The sequence below is a fragment of the Mobula hypostoma genome, chromosome 6 (genome assembly GCF_963921235.1).
Source record: "Mobula hypostoma chromosome 6, sMobHyp1.1, whole genome shotgun sequence".
In the NCBI taxonomy this organism is placed as follows: Eukaryota; Metazoa; Chordata; class Chondrichthyes; order Myliobatiformes; family Myliobatidae; genus Mobula; species Mobula hypostoma.
In genome coordinates this window covers 34,559,559-34,582,209 of record NC_086102.1, presented here as the reverse complement: position 1 = coordinate 34,582,209, position 22,651 = coordinate 34,559,559, and the positions used below count along the sequence as shown (strand labels likewise).

The 22,651-nt window shown below is 40.3% G+C and overlaps 1 protein-coding gene across 1 annotated transcript in view; it reads left to right on the top strand.

The window, feature by feature from the left end:
• The first annotated feature begins 757 nt into the window (after positions 1 to 757).
• impg2a (interphotoreceptor matrix proteoglycan 2a) overlaps positions 758 to 22,651 on the top strand; it is an 86,752-nt gene continuing 64,858 nt past the window's right edge. Inside the window, exons 1-3 of the mRNA XM_063049835.1 lie at positions 758 to 851; positions 3,600 to 3,821; positions 13,992 to 14,158. Coding sequence (XP_062905905.1) covers positions 773 to 851; positions 3,600 to 3,821; positions 13,992 to 14,158 — 468 coding nt within the window. The 5' untranslated portion in view covers positions 758 to 772. The remainder of the gene's footprint in view (positions 852 to 3,599; positions 3,822 to 13,991; positions 14,159 to 22,651) is intronic.

Here is a 22,651-nt window from a genome sequence, read left to right as displayed (position 1 = left end):
AAGCACATACAGTAAATTTTAAAAGAATAAAGAAATGGATAAAATAACCCCGGTGTTTTTGATGCGGCTGGGCTTGATCCGATTTTTTTAAACTTTGAGATATAATATATTGTGCCGAATTTCCAAGATTAGTTTGATCAACTATAAACACAAATATAACGAGCGAGAAGCTTCACTGCATAAGACTGATAACAGATTCCATACATGCTTATTGAATCGAGTTACGATGGGTAGGATTGACTTGACGAAGGGCCTCGGCCAGAAATGCCGACTGTTTATTCATTTCCATAGATACTGCCTGACCTGCTGAGTTCCTCCAGCAGAGTAGCGTGCTGCTTTTGATGTGACAGTGTTCAAAGTTTGATAATTAGTTTTTTTTTAATGGAACAAGTTAGACGTGTGTTCCGACATCCAGTTAACAACGGTAAATGACGCGGTCCCTATAATTGGAAAGCCGATTAGAGGGATACGGGTGTCGTTGAAGTCTTCTGTGGCAGTAGGGACAGGTTTCTCTTAGAACCGTCCCCTTGGCGCCTGATTACACGTTCATTAAGTTCATAAGCGCACTTAGAAAAGGTGAGTTACATGTTTTAATTAAAATATTTACAAAGGCTGTCTCACCATTGCCAAAAATCCTCACTGCAAGTTGTTGAGGTCTAGTATTTATCAAGTACCTATATTTAGAGAACCCATTTCTCCCAGATTGTCCCCAACCATAGACATGTTTCTATTGATTCTCTCTTTATTTTGTAGATTGTATAAAGGAAAGAGAATGTTAGGTTATTGGTGGAAAACCTCTTCAGTGTTTCCATGTGTCCTTCTACTCAACTGCGTTTTAGAGGCAAATTCAGGTACTTTTTTAAAAAATTAGTTAGCATTTCCAAATAGTATGCAATGCACTATGATTAAAATAAGTCTTGCACTTGAAATCGGCACTGCAAATGTAATTAATTGTAATCGTTGTACTGTTCTTTCAAATACACATACAGAAGTGATGCAGAATGTAAATTGTGTTGAGATGAATGCACGCCTTTTTGTTTAAACTTTTCCTTTTTGCTTTTCTGTATCTGGCTCTTCCGTTTGCTCTCTTGCATCTGGCACGGATGGCTGTGATTCATGTCTGAGCATTGACAGTGAGTGGTAACAGGCCATTCGCCACGATAATATCACAACCAAGCCTGACGTTGTCCCGACCCGCTGTCCACATACCTGGGTGTTTGGCAGGGCATTCTGGACAGTGAATAGGAGTGGAAATCCTGGCTCCACTCTTTTCCTCCGAGACTGGAATAAAATTGAGACAAACTGTGGCATCATTTTTGCCATCCTGTCTGAGTCCAGGGAGCTCAGTACAAACGAGGGACTAATACACTTCGAACTTCTGTATCCTCCTAATAAGTATTTAAACATCCTGAAGAATTTAATGCCAATCAGACAAAACAAGAAATGAAAGAAAATTTTACATTAGGGAGGCATTTTGAGAAGTAATTGAAGTAAAAGAGATTGTTTGCTATTTACGTAGCCAGTTGCTGTCTGGAGTTATGAATGCTACAAGGTTTAGAATAACTCAGCTTCACAGTATTACAATTACAATTCATGAAGCCTACTTGCCTTAGTTCTTTACCAAATAATTGCAGTGCTGATACTAATGTATATCAGCTGTGGTATATTTGTTAGGATTGTTGCCTCCGAGTCAGAGTCCCGCAGGAGACGTGAAAATTAATCTCAATTGAAAAAAAATTAAAAGTGCTGGAAATACCCAGGAAGGAAGGTTGCGTTTATGGAGAGTGAGGCAGAGGCAAAGTTTCAGGTCAAAGTGCTTTCATTAGAATCTTGATGCCACAGGGCATGAACTGAGACGATTTTGCACCGTCGAAGGCCATCGTTTTGAGTGTGACACTGAGTTGCTATTTCAGCCAGAGTGTAAAAGATCCGATCGATTATTTTGAAGCAGAACCAAGGAGATATCCATGGTGACCTGCCGACTATTTTGTTCTCAGTCCGTATCATTATAAAAATAGCAGAATATTTTTGACAGGCAGTGAGGAGGCAGGTGAAGGTGAAGCTGGTTCAGGGGATGAGCCATGCTGGGGCATTGTGAGGAGCAGCGTGTTTGAGCTGGGGTAGCAGACGGAGTTGGTAACACTGCCGGAGATCGTGTGAGCAATTTGGAGAGGAGTCAATGCCGAAGAGTTTCGATAACCCTCCACCTAACCCGGACAATTTAAATGCTGGCACAGATAGTGTCGGGAATGAAGGTGATGGTCGGGTTGTTTTTGCTCGCTCTCCCACGAATGTGCATTCCTTACTCCACAGCACCAAAGCTGCTGTGCGTTTTTGCCTCGCTGGTGTGATGAACTGGGCCCAAGACTTTGGCTTACTCTGGCTGCTCAGGAAGTACATCCGGGGCTCACTCTGGTTTGGAATGCTGTTCGTTTGCTTCTACTGTTTGCATGATTTGTGTTTTTTTTCCTCCCTCTGCGCAGTGGTCTTGGTCTTTTTTTTTCAAATTAGGTTATCTGGGTTTCTTGTTTTGTGGCTGCCTGTAAGCAGACAAATTTCAAGGTCCATAATTCATACATTCTTTGATAATAAATGCTCAATATCACCCCGCTTGGAATGTCCTGACTTATCACCATATTTTCTATAATAAAGAAGTGTCTCCATTGCTTATGAGATACCTTGAGGTTTGTGATACAGTATTTATAACTTCAAATTTATTTCCCTTAATCTGTTTCATGAAAAGCAAAGTAGAAACACAAGTGACTTCAGGTGCAGGCATCATGACTTATTCAGGGTCTTGACCTGAAACATCGACGATCCCTTTGCCTCTCCAGATACTCCCTGACCAGCTGAGTCCTCCCGCAGTTTATTTTTCATGAAGAAAAAAATAGTTGAAAATTCAAGCCTAAAAATAAAAATGCAGGAACTATGCTAAATTTTTGCTGGATTTGTCTTGAGGCAAATCATAAATGTAAGAATTAATATACCTGTATGAAATAGATTATGCATTTCACTTGAATCTGTGCTTAGGTTTTTGAGTAAAATTAACAAATCAATACCCCCCATGACAATGTTTTTCTCTGAGGATGCGAATATTCTAAATTTTAACTACACTGTGCATTGATTTTCAACATTAAATAAAACATTACATCTACAATCGATATTTTGTTGTAGACAACAGCATCATGATAACATTAGTTGGAGCTTTCGCATGAAAATGAGGTCATTTCTGATCACTGGAGGCAGATGTGATAAAAAGCCTCAATTCTTCAGACATATTATCTACTGTGAGACATGACATTCTGTTTTAGCCCAGGTTTTTCCAGATATTTTAATGCTCAAATGTTTTGATTTTATAATTAAGATCATTAGTTTATTCTGAATAAAAGGCAAAAGCTAGTTTTATTTTGTTCAGTTATGAATCTAGAAATCATTTTTTAGGTCTCATTCTGTTACTTTAACTATTTTAGATCTATTTTTATCACTTAGAACAACAGTCTCATTTTACTGTGGTGACATGTTACAAGATATGTAGGTGAAAGTAAAATGCTGACAATGTCAGGTTATCGGTAGTGCACATATGGATTTATCTGTTTCAGATGTATTGAAGGGGACTTCAGGTGAGAGAAGACAGCATCAAGATCCTGGAAGTCTGCCTCATGGCAGCACTAAATCGCTTGAAACTGGAAGCGCTGTGCAGATAACTGATCGGAATACCAGACATAAACGATCCTTTTCATTTCCAAGTGATATTAAACTGTGCCCAGAGGAAACTGTGTCACAGGCCATTGGCAGCTACTTCAAGTATTACAAGTTGAGAGGTAAGACAAGTCCTTTTACTGTTTAGCAGCCTTTAACTTTTTCTATGCTCTCCAGTGAAACTTCTGAAGACGTTGTTTTTTCTGGAACAACTATACATTTCTTCTGTGTATCCTTTGCATCCAAAATTTTAGAAATATATACTTCAGAAAAAGGAATTAGGAATGATTTATTATGAGATCTTGTATTTTAAAACAAAATAAATCTGCGAGGGTTTTTAAAAATATCTGCAGCTTCTGATGATGATATTAAACACAGATGAGCCAATGTTGCAGCTCCCAGACTATTTCAGATGGATTCAATTAAGGCCAAAAGTCATCTCAGATCCACGAAGCTGGGATATCACTTATTCCTGATAATAGCTAAAGATGTTTTAAGAACACAAAGAATAGGAGCAGGACTAGGCAATACTCCAGTTGTGACTAAGCCAATGTTTTATGACCTCCCTACTCTTATATATTCTATAACCTGGACAATGAAGGCAAGGATTCCATATTCTTTTTTAAAGGCTGATCTTCCACATCAACTCTGCTTTCTCGTCCTCTTCCTATAATCTTTAATTTTCTTTATGCCCAAAAATCTCCAATCTCAGTCTGACTGTAAGCATCTGCAGGCTCAAGGGAAAATGATTCCAATATTCTGAGTGAAGGAATTTCAGCTCATCTTGTTATGGAGTAACTGATCACACAATATATAAAAATGCCTTTTTGTCCACCATGCCAACCATCAAGTACCCCTCTATACCAGTACAAAGTTTTGGTATGTGGTCCCTTCCTTTGACTTCTATGCCTTGGTGGATCAAGACTTGGTCTGGGTAATGATGATGGCATTGTTCTGTCTCAAAAGACAGTGGAAATTATGTCACTGGAGTGACCTCTCCAAGGCACAAGATTGGGTGGAAGGCATAGAGATCTTGGGATATCCATTCGTCAAGATCCCCCCTGTCGGCCTCACCAGTGTAGTCCAAAGGAAAGTGAACCAATATGTTTGGCACCGGCTTGGCTGCAGGAGCTGCCGGAAGGATGTTCAATGACGTTCAACTGCCTTAGGAACTCCACTCCAGATTTTCTGTCTGGGTTTACTCCTGTAGCCTTCATCTCTCCCGAGGTTGCCCAGAAGGCAGTGGTGCTATTTACCCATAGCTGGGGATATGGTTCATGAGTACCAGGGCATGTCCACGTGCTGGTGGGCCTGCCTGCTGTGTGTGCAGGGGCCAGACCTCCTCCCCGTCCTCTGTAGTTCAGCCCCAGTCTGAAGGGTGTTCAGTTTTTGTATGTCGCCAGCAAGGAGGCTCTACCTGAGTCTTGCTGTTGGAAAGGCCATGTACTGGCAGGGAGAGACTTACACGTTCAGCTTCCTTTTCACGCGACTGCTAGCTGGCAGTGGAAGCTGAAAGCGAGAGCGACAAGCACTGCCCACTACACCACCACACTAGACGCATCACGACAACCATTTGACACACACCTCACTCACCCCTAACACTGAACTAGTTCCACAACCCATGCAGCCAATTTCAAGAATCCTAGAACTCATGTCCTCAGGAGCCCACATAACCGGTCAGCCCACATACCACAGGCAGTACATCCCAGAACCTGTCCATCCAAGTTGTTAATGAATACAACAAATAGTTCGGTTTCCAGTACCTTTCCTTGTGATTCCCCACTGGCTATTGACGGTCAATCATAAAGCAATGTGACCATCACCCTCTTTAGCTTCCTTGCATTAATCCACTCGCACAAGGGCTCCATGGGCTCAGAACACCATGAGTTGTAGAGTTCTTGAAGTTGGGTCCATGGGTTGTGGAATTAGTTCAGTGTTGGGGGTGAGTGAGGTTATCCACACTCGTTCAGGAGCCTGATATTTGAAGGGTAATATTGAAGCAGACCTCAATTTGGGACCTTGTCAAGAGTTTATTGAAATCTATCTAGACTATTCAATGGCCCTTAGATACCTCTGCAAAATAATTCAATCAAATTGGTCATACAGGGATCTAACAATGGCATGCATTCTTTGATTAATCCCTATCTGTCAAGTATATATTAATTTTGTTCTTCAGGCTTTTTTCCAACAACTTCCGTCCCATTTATGTTAGACTCACAAACCTGTAGCTGCCTGGCTTATCCCTTACAGCTCCTCCTGAATAAAGATACCTTGTTTGTTATCTTCTGGTTATGTATCACCTCACCTGTGGTCAATAAAGATTCATATATCTCTATCGGAATCCCAGAAATCTGTTTGCCTGCCTGAGAAAGCATCCTTGAATAGCTATCGCCAGGCTTTGGAGATTTATTCACCTTTAAGCCTGCTAATGGTGTACAACTCGTTTACTTAAATGCAAATACTTATTTGGAAACTGATTCCTAAGTTTTAGATGCTTCAACCAGCAAAAGCAATCTTTTGGATTTACTCTTATCAAAGTTCAAAGTTTATTTTCCAAGCACATGTATGTCACCATATACAACCCTGAGATTAATTTTCTTGTGGGCATTGACAGTAGAACAGAGAAATACAACAGAACCAATGAAAAACTAGACATAAAGACTGACAAAACAACCAATGTACAAAAGAAGGCAAAGTGTGCAAATACAATAATAAATACGTAAGTAAATAAACATGGAACACATGTTCTAAGATCTATGGGTTCTGGAATTAGTTCAGTGTTGAGGTGACTGAGGTTATTCACACTAGTTCCGGAGCCTGATGTTCGAAGGGATATTATTCCAAGGAAGAAAGTCCTAACTGTTTCTGAATCTTGTGATGTAGCGCCTGAGGCTCCTGTACTTCCTTTCCATTGGCAATGGCCAAACGGGGGCATGGCCTGGACGGTGGGGATCCTTGACGATGGATGCTGTTTTCTTGTGACAGGCTGTATCAATCACTTTTTGTAGGCTTTTCTGTTCTTGGGCACTAATAGAGTTGTAGAGCCATAGAAAAGTACAGCACAGAAGCAGGTCTTTTGGCCCATCTAGTTCATGCCAAGCCATTTAAACTATCGACCTGCACCTGGACCATAGCCCTCCACACCCCTGCCATCCATGTAACTATCCAAACTTCTCAAGCTTTGAAATCGAGCTCGCATGCACTGGCAGCTCATTCCACACTCTCACAACCCTCTGAATGAAGACGTTTCCCCTCATGTTCCCCTTAAACTTTTCACATTTCACCCTTAACTCCTGACATCTGGTTGTAGTCCCACCAGCCTCAGTGGAAAAAGCTTGCTTGCGTTTACCCTACCTATACCCCTCATAATTTTGTATACGTACCTCTGTGAAATCTCCTTTTAATCTTCTACTTTCCAAGGAATAAAGTCCTAACCTACTCAATCTTTCCATGTAACTCAAGTCCTCCAGAACCGGCAACATCCTTGTAAAATTTCTCTGCACTCTTTCAACCATATTTACTTTTTTCTTATAGGTAAGTGATTAAAACCGCATACAGTACTCCAAATTAGACCTCACCAACATCTTATACAACTTCAACATAACATCCCATCTCCTGTACTCAATACTTTGATTTAATGAAGGCCAATGTGCCAAAAGCTTTCTTTATGACCTTATCTACCTGTTACACTACTTTCAATGAATTATGAACCTATATGCCCAGATCCTTTTGTTCTACCACCCTCCTCATTGCCCTATTGTTCACTGTGTAAGACCTACCCTGGTTAGTCTCACCCAAGTACTTGTCTGCATTAAATTCCATTTGCCACTTTTCAGCCCATTTTTTCAGCTGATACAGATCCCACTGCAAGCTCTGATAGTCTTCCTTGCTGCCCACTACATCCCCAAACTTGGTGTCATCTGCAGATGTGCTGATCCAGTTAACCACATTATCATCCAGATCATTGATATAGATGACAAACAACAAAGCACGCAGCACTGATAACCTGTAGCACTCCACTAGTCACAGGCCTCCAGTCAGAGAGGCAACCCTCTACTACCACTGTCTGACTTCTCCCATGAAGTCAACGTCCAATCCAATTTACTACTTCATTATGAATGCCAAGTGACTGAAGATTCTTGACCAAACTCCCATGCAGGGCCTTGTCAAACGCCTTGCTAGAGTCCATGTGGACAACATCCACTGCCTTGTGTTCATCAACTGAGGAAGTTACCTTTCTGGTAACTTCAAAAAACCTCCATAAGATTGGTTAGATGTGACTCACCACACACAAGGCCATGCTGACAATCCCTTATCAGCCCGTGTCTATCCAAATACTCGTATATCCTTTCCCTTAGAATACCTTCCAATAATTTTCCCAGTACCGATGTCAGGCTCACCAGTCTATAACTTCCTGGTATAGTTTTCAAGCCTTTCTTAAACAATGGAACAATATTGGCCATCCTCCAGTCCTCCAGTACCTCACCTACTAGAACTCCTGCAGTTTCTATACTTGCCTCCCACAATGTCCAAGGGAACACCTTGTCAGGCCCTGGAGATTTATCCACCCTAATTTGTCTCAAGACAGTAAACACCTCCTCCTTTGTAAACTGTATAGGGTCCATGATCTTGTTTCTGCTTTGCCTCACTTTATAATCCACCTTCTGACTAAACAGAGATGCAAAAAATCCACTTAAGATCTCTTCCATCTCTTTAGGCTACATGCATAGATTACCGTTCTGATCTTCCAAAGGACAAATTTTGTCCTTTGCAATCCTTTTTCTCTTAATATATCTGTAGAATCCCTTAAGATTCTCCTCCACTTTGTCTGCTAGGGCAGCCTCATGCCCTTTTTTAACCCTCCTGATTTCTTTCTTAAGTGTTCTGTCAAATTTCTTATCCTCCATAAGCACTTCATTTGCTGTTTCCATACCAGGCCACGATGCAACTAGTCAGGATACTCTGTACTGTGCATCTGCGGAAGTTTGTCAAAGTTTTAGATAACATGCTGAATCTTCACAAGCTTCTAAGAAAGTAGAGGCGCTGCTGTGCCTTCTTTGTGATGGCATGTGCTGGACTCAGGGTAGATCCTCTGAAATGATAATGCTGAGGAATTTAAAGTTACTGACCCTCTGATTCCATCAGGAGTACTCGCTCACAGATCTCTGGTTTCTTTCTCCTGTAGTCAATAAGTAGCACCTTGATTTTTGCTGACATTGTTGTTGTGGCACCATTCAGCCAGATTTTCAATCTCCTTCTTGTATGTATTTCATTGGGATCATTGAAATCACTTTGCATTCTCCTAAATGCCAGAGAATAGTGGTCAGCTCGGTTAGGTAATAACAGAAAAAGCTAGAAATAGCCAATAGGTAAAACAGTATCCCTGGAGAACGAAACAGGATTAACATTTCAACCTGATGAAACCACAAACAAGCCATAAACTCTCTCCTGAATCTGTCCTGATGCAGGGGTTAGACTGAAACGTTGACGATTCCTTTCCTCCCCCAGATGCTGCTTAACCTGCTGAGTTCCTCCTGCGGACTGTTACTTCAGGTTCTTGTAATTGAAGTCTCTTGTGTCTCCATAAGTTCTCTCCACAGTTGCTGCCTGACCTGCTGAATATATCCAGCATTTTCTTTAAGATTTTCAGCATTCACATTACTTTTCTCTGTTTTCCCAATTTTTCTTCTTCCCCTGTCACTCCCTGTATCCTAAGAAATGAAGCAGTAACCAGTTACCCACTCACCTCCTCCCTCACCATCAGACAGTCCTTCCAGGTGAGGCAACACTACACCTGCGAGTCTGTTGAGGTCATTTACTGTATCCAGTGTTCCTGGTGCAGCCTCTCCTAGATCGGTGAGACCCGACTTAGATTGGGGGACTGCTTCATCAATCAACAAGCAGGATTTCCATTTTAATTCCAGTCCCCATTCCCATTCTGACATTTCATCCATGGCCATCTCTGCTGCCATGATGAGGCCACTCTAAGATTGGTGGAGCAACACTTCATATTCTGTCTGGGTTGCTTCCAACCTGATGGTATGACCATTAATTTCTCTAACTTCACATAATTTCTCTCCCCCCCACCATCCTCCTTTTCTCTTTTTCCATTTCCCCCTTTTGGCTCTCCTCTTACCCTCATCTCTCTCCTCACCTGCCTATCACCCCTCTCTGGTGCCCCTACTCCTTCCCTTTCTCCCATGGCCCTCTCTCCTCTCCTATCAGTTTTGTTCTTCAGACCTTTATCTTTTCCATCTACCACCTCCCAGCTTCTCACTTTATACCCCCTCCCTCCCAACCTACCTATCATCCCACCTGGCATCACCTATCACCTCCCAGCTTGTATTCCTTCCCCTCCCCCCCCACCTCCTTAATCTGGCTTCTTCCCCCTTCTTTTCCAGTCCTGAAGAAGGGTCTCAGCCTGAAACATTGAATCTTTATTCCTCTCTATAGATGCTGCCTGACCTGCTGGGTTCCTCCAGCATATTGTGTGTGTTGCTCTGGACTTCCAGCATCGGCTTTCATTGACTATCCTTCAGAATGTCCCAACAACGCACACGCTCTGGTGGTCAGTTAGGGACGGACAATAAATGCTGCCTCTCTCAGTAATACCCATAATACTTAAATGATATTTTTTTCTTTAAAATAGATTATGTCAGAACCTACCAAATATTAATTATTTCTTATTACAGACTTCTTTTAAAATCCCCATCTGTTGGTTGTGCAACTACCATTCAAATACTTTGAAGTTCATGTGTTCACTTTTGTTTTTGCTTTAAGCAGCATTCAGCTTCACTGCAGATCAGGGAATGGAGTAAACAGATTGGTAATCTTCACTCCCCTGAACATCTGTTATTAGTGCTAATTCAATGCTGACAGTTTGCTGCCAATACCTGTAAAATAACAGTGGGATTTCACAACCCCTTCAGTCTTCCGTCCAGCTACTTGTAGAATATTCACTCACTCTATTTGCCAAAGAACATATTGAAGGCTGATGTAACTGCCCAGGCAGCCTCAACAAGTTGCCTCTGAATGGAAACCTTGAATCTCCCCGAGTTTAGCTTGAAGCTTAATCTGTTTATGACTATTGGTGCACTTTGCTAATTAGTTAATTGCTAGGTTACTTTTTGAAAACAGTTTATGTTAACAATGATAATCCAAACAATAAAGGATTCATTTAACATCCCAATAATTTTTCATTCCTTTCTTCTTGATTCACTTGTGAGTTTTACTGTGCCCTGTTGCAGCCAGTAGGATTCTTACCTTAATCATTGCTCAAGAACAGTTGCTATCCCTCAACTATCATGCTATTGAAAAGGAGATAACTACACTCATTTAAGGACTCTTTTATCTTGTTATTTCATGCTTATTATTTATTGCTAGTTATTTATATCTACATTTGCACAATTTGTTCTCCATTGATCCTGTTTACAGTTACTGTTCTATCAATTTGCTAAGTATGCCCATGGAAAAAGAATCTCAGGATAGGAAATGGTGACATGTATGTACTCTGAGAATAAATTTTACTTTGAACTTTGTTTGCATAACTGGTAGGATATAATTGTGAGCTACAAAGATCTAAGATCATTTTTTTTAAATTTCCAAAGTACATTTGCGATAAAAAATGGGAAGTTCTAGGAATACTCTGCAGGACAGGCAGCATCAGCGGAGAGGGAATGAGTTAACTTTTCCAGCTGGTAACCATTTCACTAAACCATGAATAGTCGAGGTAACCAGATTGTAAGTTGCAAATGAGTAAGGGAGGGGGGAAATCCTGAAAGGGAAAATATGTGATACTGTGTCAAATTCAAAGCTGAGTTCATTGTCATCTACACAAGTCCATGTGTGCTATAAAAAAAACTTACTCGCAGCATCATCACAGGCAGATAAGCAACATTCACAAAAAATACATAAACTTGAAGCAGACACAATTTTTACAAGAGAGAGCACAGTTAGGACACAAAAAAACGAAGTCCATTTTAGTGCAGAGAGATCAAAGCGGTCATAGTATTGTGAAACTGTAAGTTTAAGGATTTTGTCTGTTGGTTCAAGAACCTAATGCTTGGACCTGTGGGTGATGATGACATTACAGATTCAACGACAGAAAGAATGAAAGTGTTTAAGTTAAAAGAAACAAAAGATTGATCTAGAAGCGTAATTGATATGAGAAGCTAATCAATATTACCATCGGAAAGCACTGTGAGTGGTGGAAGACTGAAATATAAACACTGTTGTACTGAATGAGCAGTGCAATGGCAAATAGATCTCGGTCAAGGCAAGTGCAAGGTGATGCATTGTGGGAAAGCTGTTAGTGCTGTGAGGAACAGAAGCATCTCGGTGTATCATTCCAAATATCCCTAAAGGTAACAGCACAGGCAGATAAATTGTTTAATAAGGAATACAAGAATATTGTCTTCATTAACTCGGGCGTAAAATGTAAGAGCAGGGAGTTCATGATACAACTTTATAAAACGTTAGGCCACATTTGAAGTACAATGTGCAGTTCTAGTCAACACACATTGTGAAAGGATGTGATTGTACTAGAGAGTATGCAGAAGAGGTTCACCAGGATGCAGCCTCAAGCTCGGATAGTCTGTTTGGGGCAGAGATAGGATAGAGAGAATATTCAACCCACCATATCCATGCTCACAACTGAGTACCTGTCTATAATCTCGTTACAGCATTTTGTCCACAGCCTTCCATACTTTTGCATGTTGATGCTTCTTACATATTGTGACAGTACGTGCTTCAGTGCGTGTTTCAGATTCCATCCACTCTCATTGTGAAAAAATGGTACCGTTTTAAGTCCTTTGCCATTTATTTAAATCTATGTTGTCTACTCTTAAAAGTGTCCTAATATCTATCCTATCTCTGCCCCAAACATATCCCACTTTAGTCGCCTCCACTTCAAGAAAAACAGGCACAGACTATCCAAGCTTGAGGCTACATTCTGGTGAAACTCTTCTTCAAATTCTCTAGTGCAATCACGTTCAACACCAGAGCTCACTGCTCTTCACTTGTCATCTCAAAGTTCAAAGTACATTTATTATCGAAGTGTGTATACATTATACAATCTTGAGGCTAGTCTCTTTACAGGCAGCCACTAAACAGAGAAACCCAAAGGAGCCCATAAAAAAGAGACCATCAAACACCCAAGGTGCAGAGAGGGGAAAAAGCAAATCATGCAAACGATAAGAGTCAGCAAATCGCATTCAGAATGTAAGTCTGGAGCAATCAAAACAGGCCACAGCCTCAGTTCAGTGCAGAGCCGAGTAAATGTCACAGACGAAGAAATAGCTTCTGGTAAGATGGTGACGCGCTTGGACGTAGCAGCTTATACAGGGTCAACCAAAGGTCCTGCTGAAGGGTCTCGGCCCGAAGTGTTAACTGTTAAAGAGGTTGTTAGCTTTAAAATGCACCCATCTCATTGCTAAAGATCCTGAGATGAAGGTTAATCAGTGACATGAAAAAAAAGTGGCCCATCAGTTTGCTACATCAGATTGATTGGCATCCTCAAATTGTCCTGTACAGTGCTGAGATGCTGATCATGTTGTCGTTTGGGAAATAGAGGCCTGGCTGTGGAGGGTGTTGTATGATGCCAAGTTCAAGGCTCATTTAGCACAGTGCCAACATGTGAATTTCCAGAAGCCAAGCACCTTCTCTTAAAACTCTACACCATTCCTGAATTAAACATGCATGTCCAACCTATGGCCAGGAGGACGGTGGTAGCACACTGATTTTTGTAGCATATCACATGTAAAGGAGACCTATCTACTCATGATTCAGACTTCCATTTGAGAGTCCACTGTACATCTTGAAAACTGGCAGGATTTCTTTCGATCATGCTGACCTCATGGTCACACAGGTGTAAATGGATGATTTTGAAAGAAGTAACCATTATGGCAGAAGCGACAATTTGTAAAGAGTTGTATATGGGGTGATGTGAGCTCTGGGGTATGGATATGCTGGTTGGCTATGCAGATTTAGTTGGTGCACACTACAGGTTTTGTTGTTGCCCGACTGTTCTGTATTCTGTGTTAATATAACATTGTAATGAGTAAATATAGCTGGTTTTGCCATTATTTAATTTTCAAATTCCTTAGCATAATAAGAGTATTTTGCAAATGTCTGCCTAGCTAATTATTAAAGATAACTATTGCAATCGCAAATGTGCTTTACTATTGAAAATGAACTTATTCTTCAGATGGTTACCTGAGATACACAGATGAATTAAAGCAGTTTTATGGAAGAGTTGGTGTAAGTCACTCTCTCAATGTGGCTATTTTTTTTAGTGTGTCAAGAAGCAATATGGGAAGCATTCAAAACCTTCTGGGACAGGTTACCTGAGCGACATGAACATCAATCTTGGATAGACGCTTGCAATCAAGGCATCATCAATATTTTTGACATCGGCATGAACTTCAGCCAATCAGAAGAACACCAAAACTTGATTAAGGAGGTATATCATGCATTGTTATTGAAATGTAGTCTTATATTTGCCTTTTTAAAAATCATGTTCAATTGGGGTGCATATTTGTAATCAAACTCTGTTGCGCTCCTTTATAATTCCTTCTTCAATTTTCTCTATCTTTTCAACATGTGCTGACCTATTCCTTTCTGTTGGTAAAGGTCAACTGTTTATGCTAAATTGTTGTACCATTGGCAGCAGTCAACAACTCTTTTAATCCTTCATGTATGAGCAAGGCCAGGGTCTTATTAGTTGACTCTACTCTTACTTGACATTCACATTTGTATCCTTCCAGCAGGGGACACTGGAAGACAATCAGCATTAAACAGCTTGGTTCACTTTTTGCTTCCCTTGCTGACACAAGATGTAAAATTTAAAATGTCCTTGCCAGTGCCCCAACCAGTATTGAAGAACTCAAAGCAGACAAGAATTCAATTATGTATTTGCTTGATCTCTAAACTCTCTGCTGTGATTATCTGACAAACAATTTAAACTATACAGTGTAATTTAAATGTAAAATATGTTGGAGACAGTAAATTGTTCTATTTATACATAGATGTTATTTAAACTTCTCAAAGGCTGAGATTCAAATTGAACAATTGACTCATCTGTTGATAGGGTCTAGATGGCAAAATGGCTGCTTTTGTCTTTGGTTTAGAACGTTCGAATATCTTCTGCTTTGAGATGTGTAATCTACATGTAAAAATGACAAGGAAAATGGAAGTGCAGTCTGATGTGACTGATTTAAAGAGAACTATTATTGATTCCATCGTGACTGAAAAGGACTTGATATAACTTGAGTTTGTTTTTGTTTCTTTTTCTCTCTGCACCTGCTTTGAATTGAGATGGAAAACCAGAGCTTTCCTGGAACATATTTGGAGAGTTTACTAGTTTTGTTCCTCTTAGATCCACAGAGCAAAACAAATGAAGGTGATGAAGAAGCTTCTTGTGCACTGCATTTAATCTCCCATTAAACATTAACAAAAAAAGCTATTTTACTGCTTAAGTAGGTTTTGTATGACAGATGTTTTTATAATACTTCTAAAAAGTTGTTACACCATCATTGTAGTATGCTTTATGGACTTTTGGATGTAAATGGCATTCTATTTCTAAAGGGGCATGCAGTGAACTTGGCAACACAGTGAAGCGCTTGCCTTGTATGGAGTCATTGGGCTGCTCATTCATAGGAACCTTGTGACTCATAAAAGTAATATTTTTTGGCTCTAACTAACCCCATGAATTCAATGCTCTTCCACAGCAATCTTCCTTTAAAACAAGGACGACAGTCCAGAGAGAAGAACTCAGTTTCACACATGCTAATGGAGCGTTTACAATGTTTTCTGACCGTATTCAATTCAAAGACTGCCCTGCTTCTATTTTAACAGTAATCAGCTGCCATCTTCAACAGGCAATGTCCAAAGTATATTTATTATCAAAGTGCATATGCCACCATATATTAACCTGAGATTCATTTTCTTGCGGGAATTCACAGTAAATACAAAGAAACAGGATAGAATAAATGAAAAACTGCACACAACAAAGATGAACAAACAACCAGTGGGCATATTTTAAAAGAAAAGGAAAAAAGATAAGAATAAATTAGTAAGTGATAGATATTGAGAACTTGAGTTGTAAAATCCTTGAAAGTAAGTCCACATGTGTGGAATAAATTCATTGTTGGGATGAGTGAAGTTACCTCTCCAGTCCAAGAGCCTGATGGTTGAGGGGTAATAACTGCACCTGAACCTGGTGGTGTGGGGCCTGAGGCTCCTGTACTTCCTTCCTTACGGCAACTGCAAAAAGAGGACAGGGCCTGGATGGTAGGGATCCTTGATGATGGATTGTGACTTTCTGCAACAGTGCTCCTTGTAGACATGCTCAGTGATGGGGAGGACTTTACCTGTGATGGACTGGGCCATATCCACCACATTTTGTAGGCTTTTCCATTTAAGGGCATTGGTGTTTCCACACTAGGCTGTGATGCAACCAGTCAGTATAATCTCCACTGTGCAGCTATAGAAGTCTGTTAAACTATTAGACGACATGCTGAATCTTTGCAGACTTTTAAGAAAGTAGAGCATTTCTGTGCCTTCTTTGTACTAACAGTTTCATGCTGGATACAGGACAGGCCTTCTGAAATGATAATGCTGAGGAAATTAAAGTTGCAGACCATCTCCACCTTTGATCTCCTGATGATGATGGCTCACAGACCTCCAGCTTTCTCCTCCTGTAGTCAATAAACAGCTCTTTGGTTTTGCTGACATTGAGATGTAAGAGCAATGGCACCATTCAGTCGACTTTTCAATCACCCTCTTGTGTGTCAACTCATCACCTCAGCCCCTCAGGATGAGGGATAGCTTACTTCTGCTCTGGTTCTAAGTTGACTAATGAGACCAATGTGGGAACAATAGACTCTTGCACAGGTATGGGGGAGGGATAGGTTGGGTGTGTAGCTTGATGATAGCAGGTCCTTCTAGCATTGATGCTGGGTTTCTGTGTGCTCCTGATTTATGGCCACCTTGAGTCCTCCTTCTCTACTTTGAGTTGTCATGGTCCAAGAGTTTCCAGGAATTAGTGGAAAGTTGTAGTTTTTTCAGGGAGACTTTGAGAATATAATTGAATTGTTTTCTTTTTGCTCTCAACAACCTCTTCCTGTCATGGAGCTCAGAACAGTGCCCACGACTTGGTTCTAACCAGCAGAGCAAATCTGAATCTTGACTAATGCCAAGGAAGGATTGTAATTGCCTGGGCTCTGTCAGCTGTAGACAGCTACAATAACTGAATATAATCTTCCATGTCAAAGACAAGTGCAAAATAGCTTTTTCTTTAATGAATCTCCTGAGAAGAAGTCCACTACAGACAGCCCTGAGAGATGCTTCAATGGCCCCTTGACTCCTAGAACAGCTTAAGCAAATGACTTTGTAACACGTCCACTTTCCTTTGGTTGTTCGGATACCTGCATGCAATGTCAACATCTCCATCCTTATTTGAAGACTATTTTCTTCAAGTTTCAATAGAAATAATACTGCTGATTTAGTCTTTTGCATTAATCTCACCCTCACCCAGAGAGTGGTGGGTATGTGGAATGCTCTGCCCCAGAAGGCTGTGGAGGCCAAGTCTCTGGATGCTTTCAAAAAAGAGATGGATAGAGCTCTTAAAGATAGTGGAATCAAAGGTTATGGGGATAAGGCAGGAACTGGATACTGATAGTGGATGATCAGCCATGATCACAGTGAATGGTGGTGCTGGCTCGAAGGGCCGAATGGTCTACTCCTGCACCTATTGTCTATTGTCATGAGCTTCACCTTACCATATGTCCTTTTACGTAAATTTGCAGGTATAGTTCCCTTTACAATAGGGTAGAATTAGAGGAATTCTGTTTCCAAACTTTTTAAATAAAATTTTGTACTTATTAACACTCCATTAACCCAGTTCAGCTGTTCTATCATGGTTATTTCCCTCTCTTGAAACATGGAGGTGTATCACATCATCAGCAAAATTTGAAATATCAACTATAGTACTGTGATCATTTTTGCTTAAATGTTCTCCTAATGAACCTCTGAAACTGCATTAGGATTATTTATGAAAATTATTTCAAGTCCATGATTACTGTTAGTTTTCTCATTAAAAGTGTATTTGTAGCAAAAAAATAGCAGCCGGCACAGTGAATATCAAATGGGAATGATTAAGCTAAGATTTGTTCACTATTTGAATATTTAACACATATGCTTAGCTATGATTTTACGAGCAACATGTATAAAATGCTGGAAGAGCTTAGCAGGACAGGCAACATCTATGGAAATAAATAAAAAGTTAATGTTTCAGTTTGAGACCCTTCACCAGGACTCAAAGGTCTCAGCCCAAACATCAATTGTTTAAGCAACATACATCAAAGTTGCTGGTGAACGCAGCAGGCCAAGCAGCATCTGTAGGAAGAGGTGCAGTCGACGTTTCGGGCCGAGACCCTTCGTCAGGACTAACCTAACGACGTCAGGTCTCGGCCTGAAACGTCTACTGCACCTCTTCCTACAGATGCTGCTTGGCCTGCTGCGTTCACCAGCAACTTTGATGTATGTTGCTTGAATTTCCAGCATCTGCAGAATTCCTGTTGTTTGCATCAATTGTTTATTCATTTCCATAGATGATGCCTGACCTGCTGAGTTCCTCCAACATTTTGTGTGTGTTGCTCCAGATTTCCAGTTTACGATAATATGGCTTAATATCAACTTGGGTTATCTTAATCAGAACATTCAGGAAATTTACAAAGTTTTGTTATGTTCTGTAACTCCAAAACATAAAACTAAATGAAAGAAATACACAGAGCTGGGAATAACATGCCTACTTTTAGCGAGGTGCGCACTTATGACACGGTGTCATGATGACGTATGCCATTCATGTACTTTTACATATAACCCATAATGAATTATTTAAACAAAGAATGCTTAATCAAACAATGTATTTACAATATTATTCAAATATTACTGAAATATTAAATACACAACACTCCTCCCTCCTTGACTCCGACTCAATATAGAATGCAACTCAATTCAATTATGTAACAGATTGCTCTCTAGTTATTTGTATACATATAATATCCTACAGTACCTATCAACAGCGAGTTCATCCTGGCACTGGTAATATCAGGGAACTGGAATTTCTGCCACACATTCCAGCCATTTTGTGTTTCCTTGTAGACCTGAGACAGTGTGGGTCTTTTCTGGTTTCTCTTTGAATCATCTCTGCCGTAAAAGGGAGTCTTTCCATTTGTATTAGGGAGATTGCATCAAGAGGAGTGTCCACTTTTGTAAACTTTTCAGGTATTTCCTTTTCCGAGGGTAAACGGGACAGTCCATCGACATTTCCATGATTAGTTGTCCTCTTGAATTTGAACTTGTAATTACATCCAAAAAGAAACTGAGCCCATCTCGACATTCACACTGCATCTGTTAGTGGAACAACGTTCTGTGGATTGCAAATGGACACTAGTGGTTGATGATCAGTAATGAGGGTAAACTCTCTCTCACACAGGTACTAGTTAAAATGTTTTGCACCCCAAATCAGACTTAAGGCCTCTCTGTGAATCTGTGCATATTTTTTCCCTGTAGCAGTAAGGGGTCATGATGTAAAGGCCTTGTCCATCACTCATGAAACATGACAGCACCTATATTATAAGGTGATGCATCACAGGCAAGCTTCACTGGTTGATGTACATCATAATGTGTGAGTACAGTGTCTGATGTCACCACTTCCTTTGCCTTTTGGAAAGCCACCTCACACTGCTTTGTCCATTGCCATTTCTTCCCAATCTGTAGTAATGAGTTCAAGGGGTGGAGAACACTAGGCAGGTTTGGCAGGAACCTGTTGTTATAATAATTGACAAATCCTAAAAAGAATTGCAACTGTGATACATTCTTTGGCCTTGGGACATCCAACACTGCTTGAAGTTTCTCAGCACACCTGTATAATCTTGTGTGTCAATGGTGTGACCACAGTAGGTGATGCTTGATTTAAGGAACTCACACTTGTTGTGTCATGCTCTGGGCCTGTAATCTTCTAATCTTTTTAACACTGTCTTGAGATTTTGGAGATGTTCCCTGTCATCCTCACCTGGTGACAATGATGTCATCCAGGTGACACTGAGTGACTGGGCAGCCTTGCAGCACCTGGTCTAAAGCTTTCTGCCAGAGTTCAGGTGCAGAAGCTACCTAAAAAATAAACCTATTATATGCTAATATCCTTTGTGAGTGTTTATGATTTATACACGTTGGACCCCTTTTCCACCTCCATCTATAGTTAGCCTCAGATGTCCACTTTACTGAAGTGTTTCCCTCCAGAAGGTTTGCAAAGAGGTCCTCTATCCTGGGCAGAGGGTATTGATCTACCTTCAGTAATAGGTTGAAGGTGACCTTAAACTCACCACAAACCCTGACATTCTTATTTGCTCCTGGGACCTCTGGCATTGCCCATGGGCTCCACTTAACTTTGAAAAGAATTCCTTCAGCCTTCAAGCGATCTAGCTCACTGGCTATTTTGTCAAGGATGGTATAGGGAACCAGATGGGCTTTGTAAAACTTGGGTGTTGTATTTTTATTTAACACTATTTTACACTTGATATGTTTGAGTTTTCCACTGCCATCCTCAAACACTGCTGTGGCATCATCCAGTACCTTTCTTAATTTGCTTTCAGCTGACTCTGTCACAAAAGATGTGGCATGCAAATGGTGGATGGATCTTCAATCAAGTTGTAGCTGACTCAGCCAATCATGCCCCCACAATGCTGGCCTTCCTGTTTTTATCACATACAAGCTCAAAGTGGTTGTATTTCACTGTTACGAATGTCATTCTCACCGGAATGGTCTTTTCTTCAGTATAAGTTCTTAGATAGATAGATAGATAGATATACTTTATTAATCCCGAGGGAAATTTGGTTTTGTTACAGCCGCACCAACCAAGAATAGAACGTAAGTATAGCAATACGAAACCCCCCAACAATCAAACAACAAAATGCAAACTATGCCAGATGGAAAATAAGTTCAGGACCAGTCTATTGGCTCATGGTGTCTGACCCTCCACGAGAGGAGCTGCACGTTCGATGGCCACAGGCAGGAACGAAGGTGGATATTTACAGGCTTCAATTCAGTATCTTTGAAATGCTGCTTAAGCTCATTTTGTGGAATGACTGAATCAGCCGAGCCAGTGTCCAATTTCATTTAAATTAATTAATTTGCTGCTCACTTCTGGTGTAAGTGCTATTGCTTGTCTATTGTTAGTTTTCACATCATAAATCTCAAGGTTACCCAGTCCTGTGTTACTCTCATCATTTTATAAATTTTTCATCAGCAGCATGCAGTTGAGTGCTCTTTTCGAAACTACAACTTGACTATTTATTTTTGTCTGCCTGAAGTGCTCTTTGTATGTGTCCTACTTGGTTGCATTTTCTGAAACTTCACCTTTAAACGTGCACTGGCCTGAGGTATATGAGCCCCTGCCACAACAGTAACACAAATGGTTAGCCGGGGTAGTTTCTGTGTAAATGTTGAAATTTTGGCCATGCCCACTTTTATTTCTGACTACAACTCAATTGCGTCTCAGTCTGCTGTTTCTATTGAGGCAGCAATTTCTACCGCTTTTCTAAATGTAAGTGAGTTGTGCTTCAGTTAGGAGCCATTTTTGAATGCTTTCTTGTAAGATTCCACAGACTAAACGATCTCTCAATGCATCATTAAACCCATCACTGAACTGACAATGTGCAGACAATCCCTTCAATTCAGCCACGTATGCTGAAATGGACTTACCTTCCTTTTGATTCTGCTTTTGAAGCCTAAAGCATGGTGCAATCAACAATGGTTTCAATTCTAAATGTTACCACATTACTTTCACGATATCAGCAAACCTAATTTCAGGAGGTTTGGTCGGAGCAGTCAAACTTCTAAGCAAACTATTAGCTCTGGAACCCATTACACTCCGCAAAACTGGCACTTGTTTCTCATCAGCTATTCCTTTTGCTTGAAAATACTGCTCAATGTGCTCACTGTACATCAGCCGTTTATCTTTATTTTCGCATTCAAACACATCTATATTTCTGATTTTGTCAGCCATTTCTGCTTTTCGAAAAATTCATGGTACTCACTGTTTCTGAACCATGAATTTGTCAATTTTCTGCCTTTTTAAAAAAAAGACTCACTGTCTCTGTCCTTTCCTGCAGAAGCATGTGCTTTGCTTGTTTTTTACCTGACTATTTTGCTGCACCTTCGTTTAAACTCAAACTTCCCGCTGCGCTTCAACAGTTTAGTTAGGAGTCTCATCTTCCTCATCTCCACTGTTATGTCTTGTAACTCCAAAACATGAAACTAATCAAAAGAAATACATAGCGCCAGGAATAACATGTCTTAGTTTCAGTTTACTTTTAGCGAGGCGCGCATTTATAATGTGGTGCCATGATGTTGTTTGCCATTCACGTACTTTTACATATAACCCATGATAAATTATTTAGGCAAACAATATATTTACAATATTGCTGAAATATCAAATATACAACAAATTTCACCACTACTGATCACTGTTAAGTAACTTCCATTAGGAAGTGTTACATGGGTGAGTCGATATAGTGATGAATCCCACAGTGATACAGCCTGCTGCCAACCATTAATCAAATTTGTGTGTAGAATGACTACTTTAGTGAGAGAAAGGAACAATATCACAGCACTTTGTGTGTTTAGCTATTTAAGTAATGTTACATTAATGGAATTGTATAACGTCAAGCTAACAGTTTAGAGCTGATCTTCAAACCCTATATGTACTAAGCCTATCTCTGCGACCTGCTCTATTACACATCACTATTACTTTCTGTTCAATCACTGTACATTTCTGAGGAACATAAAATGAAGCTTATGCATTGTGCCCATGTGCTGTGGGCTACAATTTAATTTGAATCATAGAGTTATGCAGGATGGAAACAGAGTCCTTTGACCCAACACATTGATG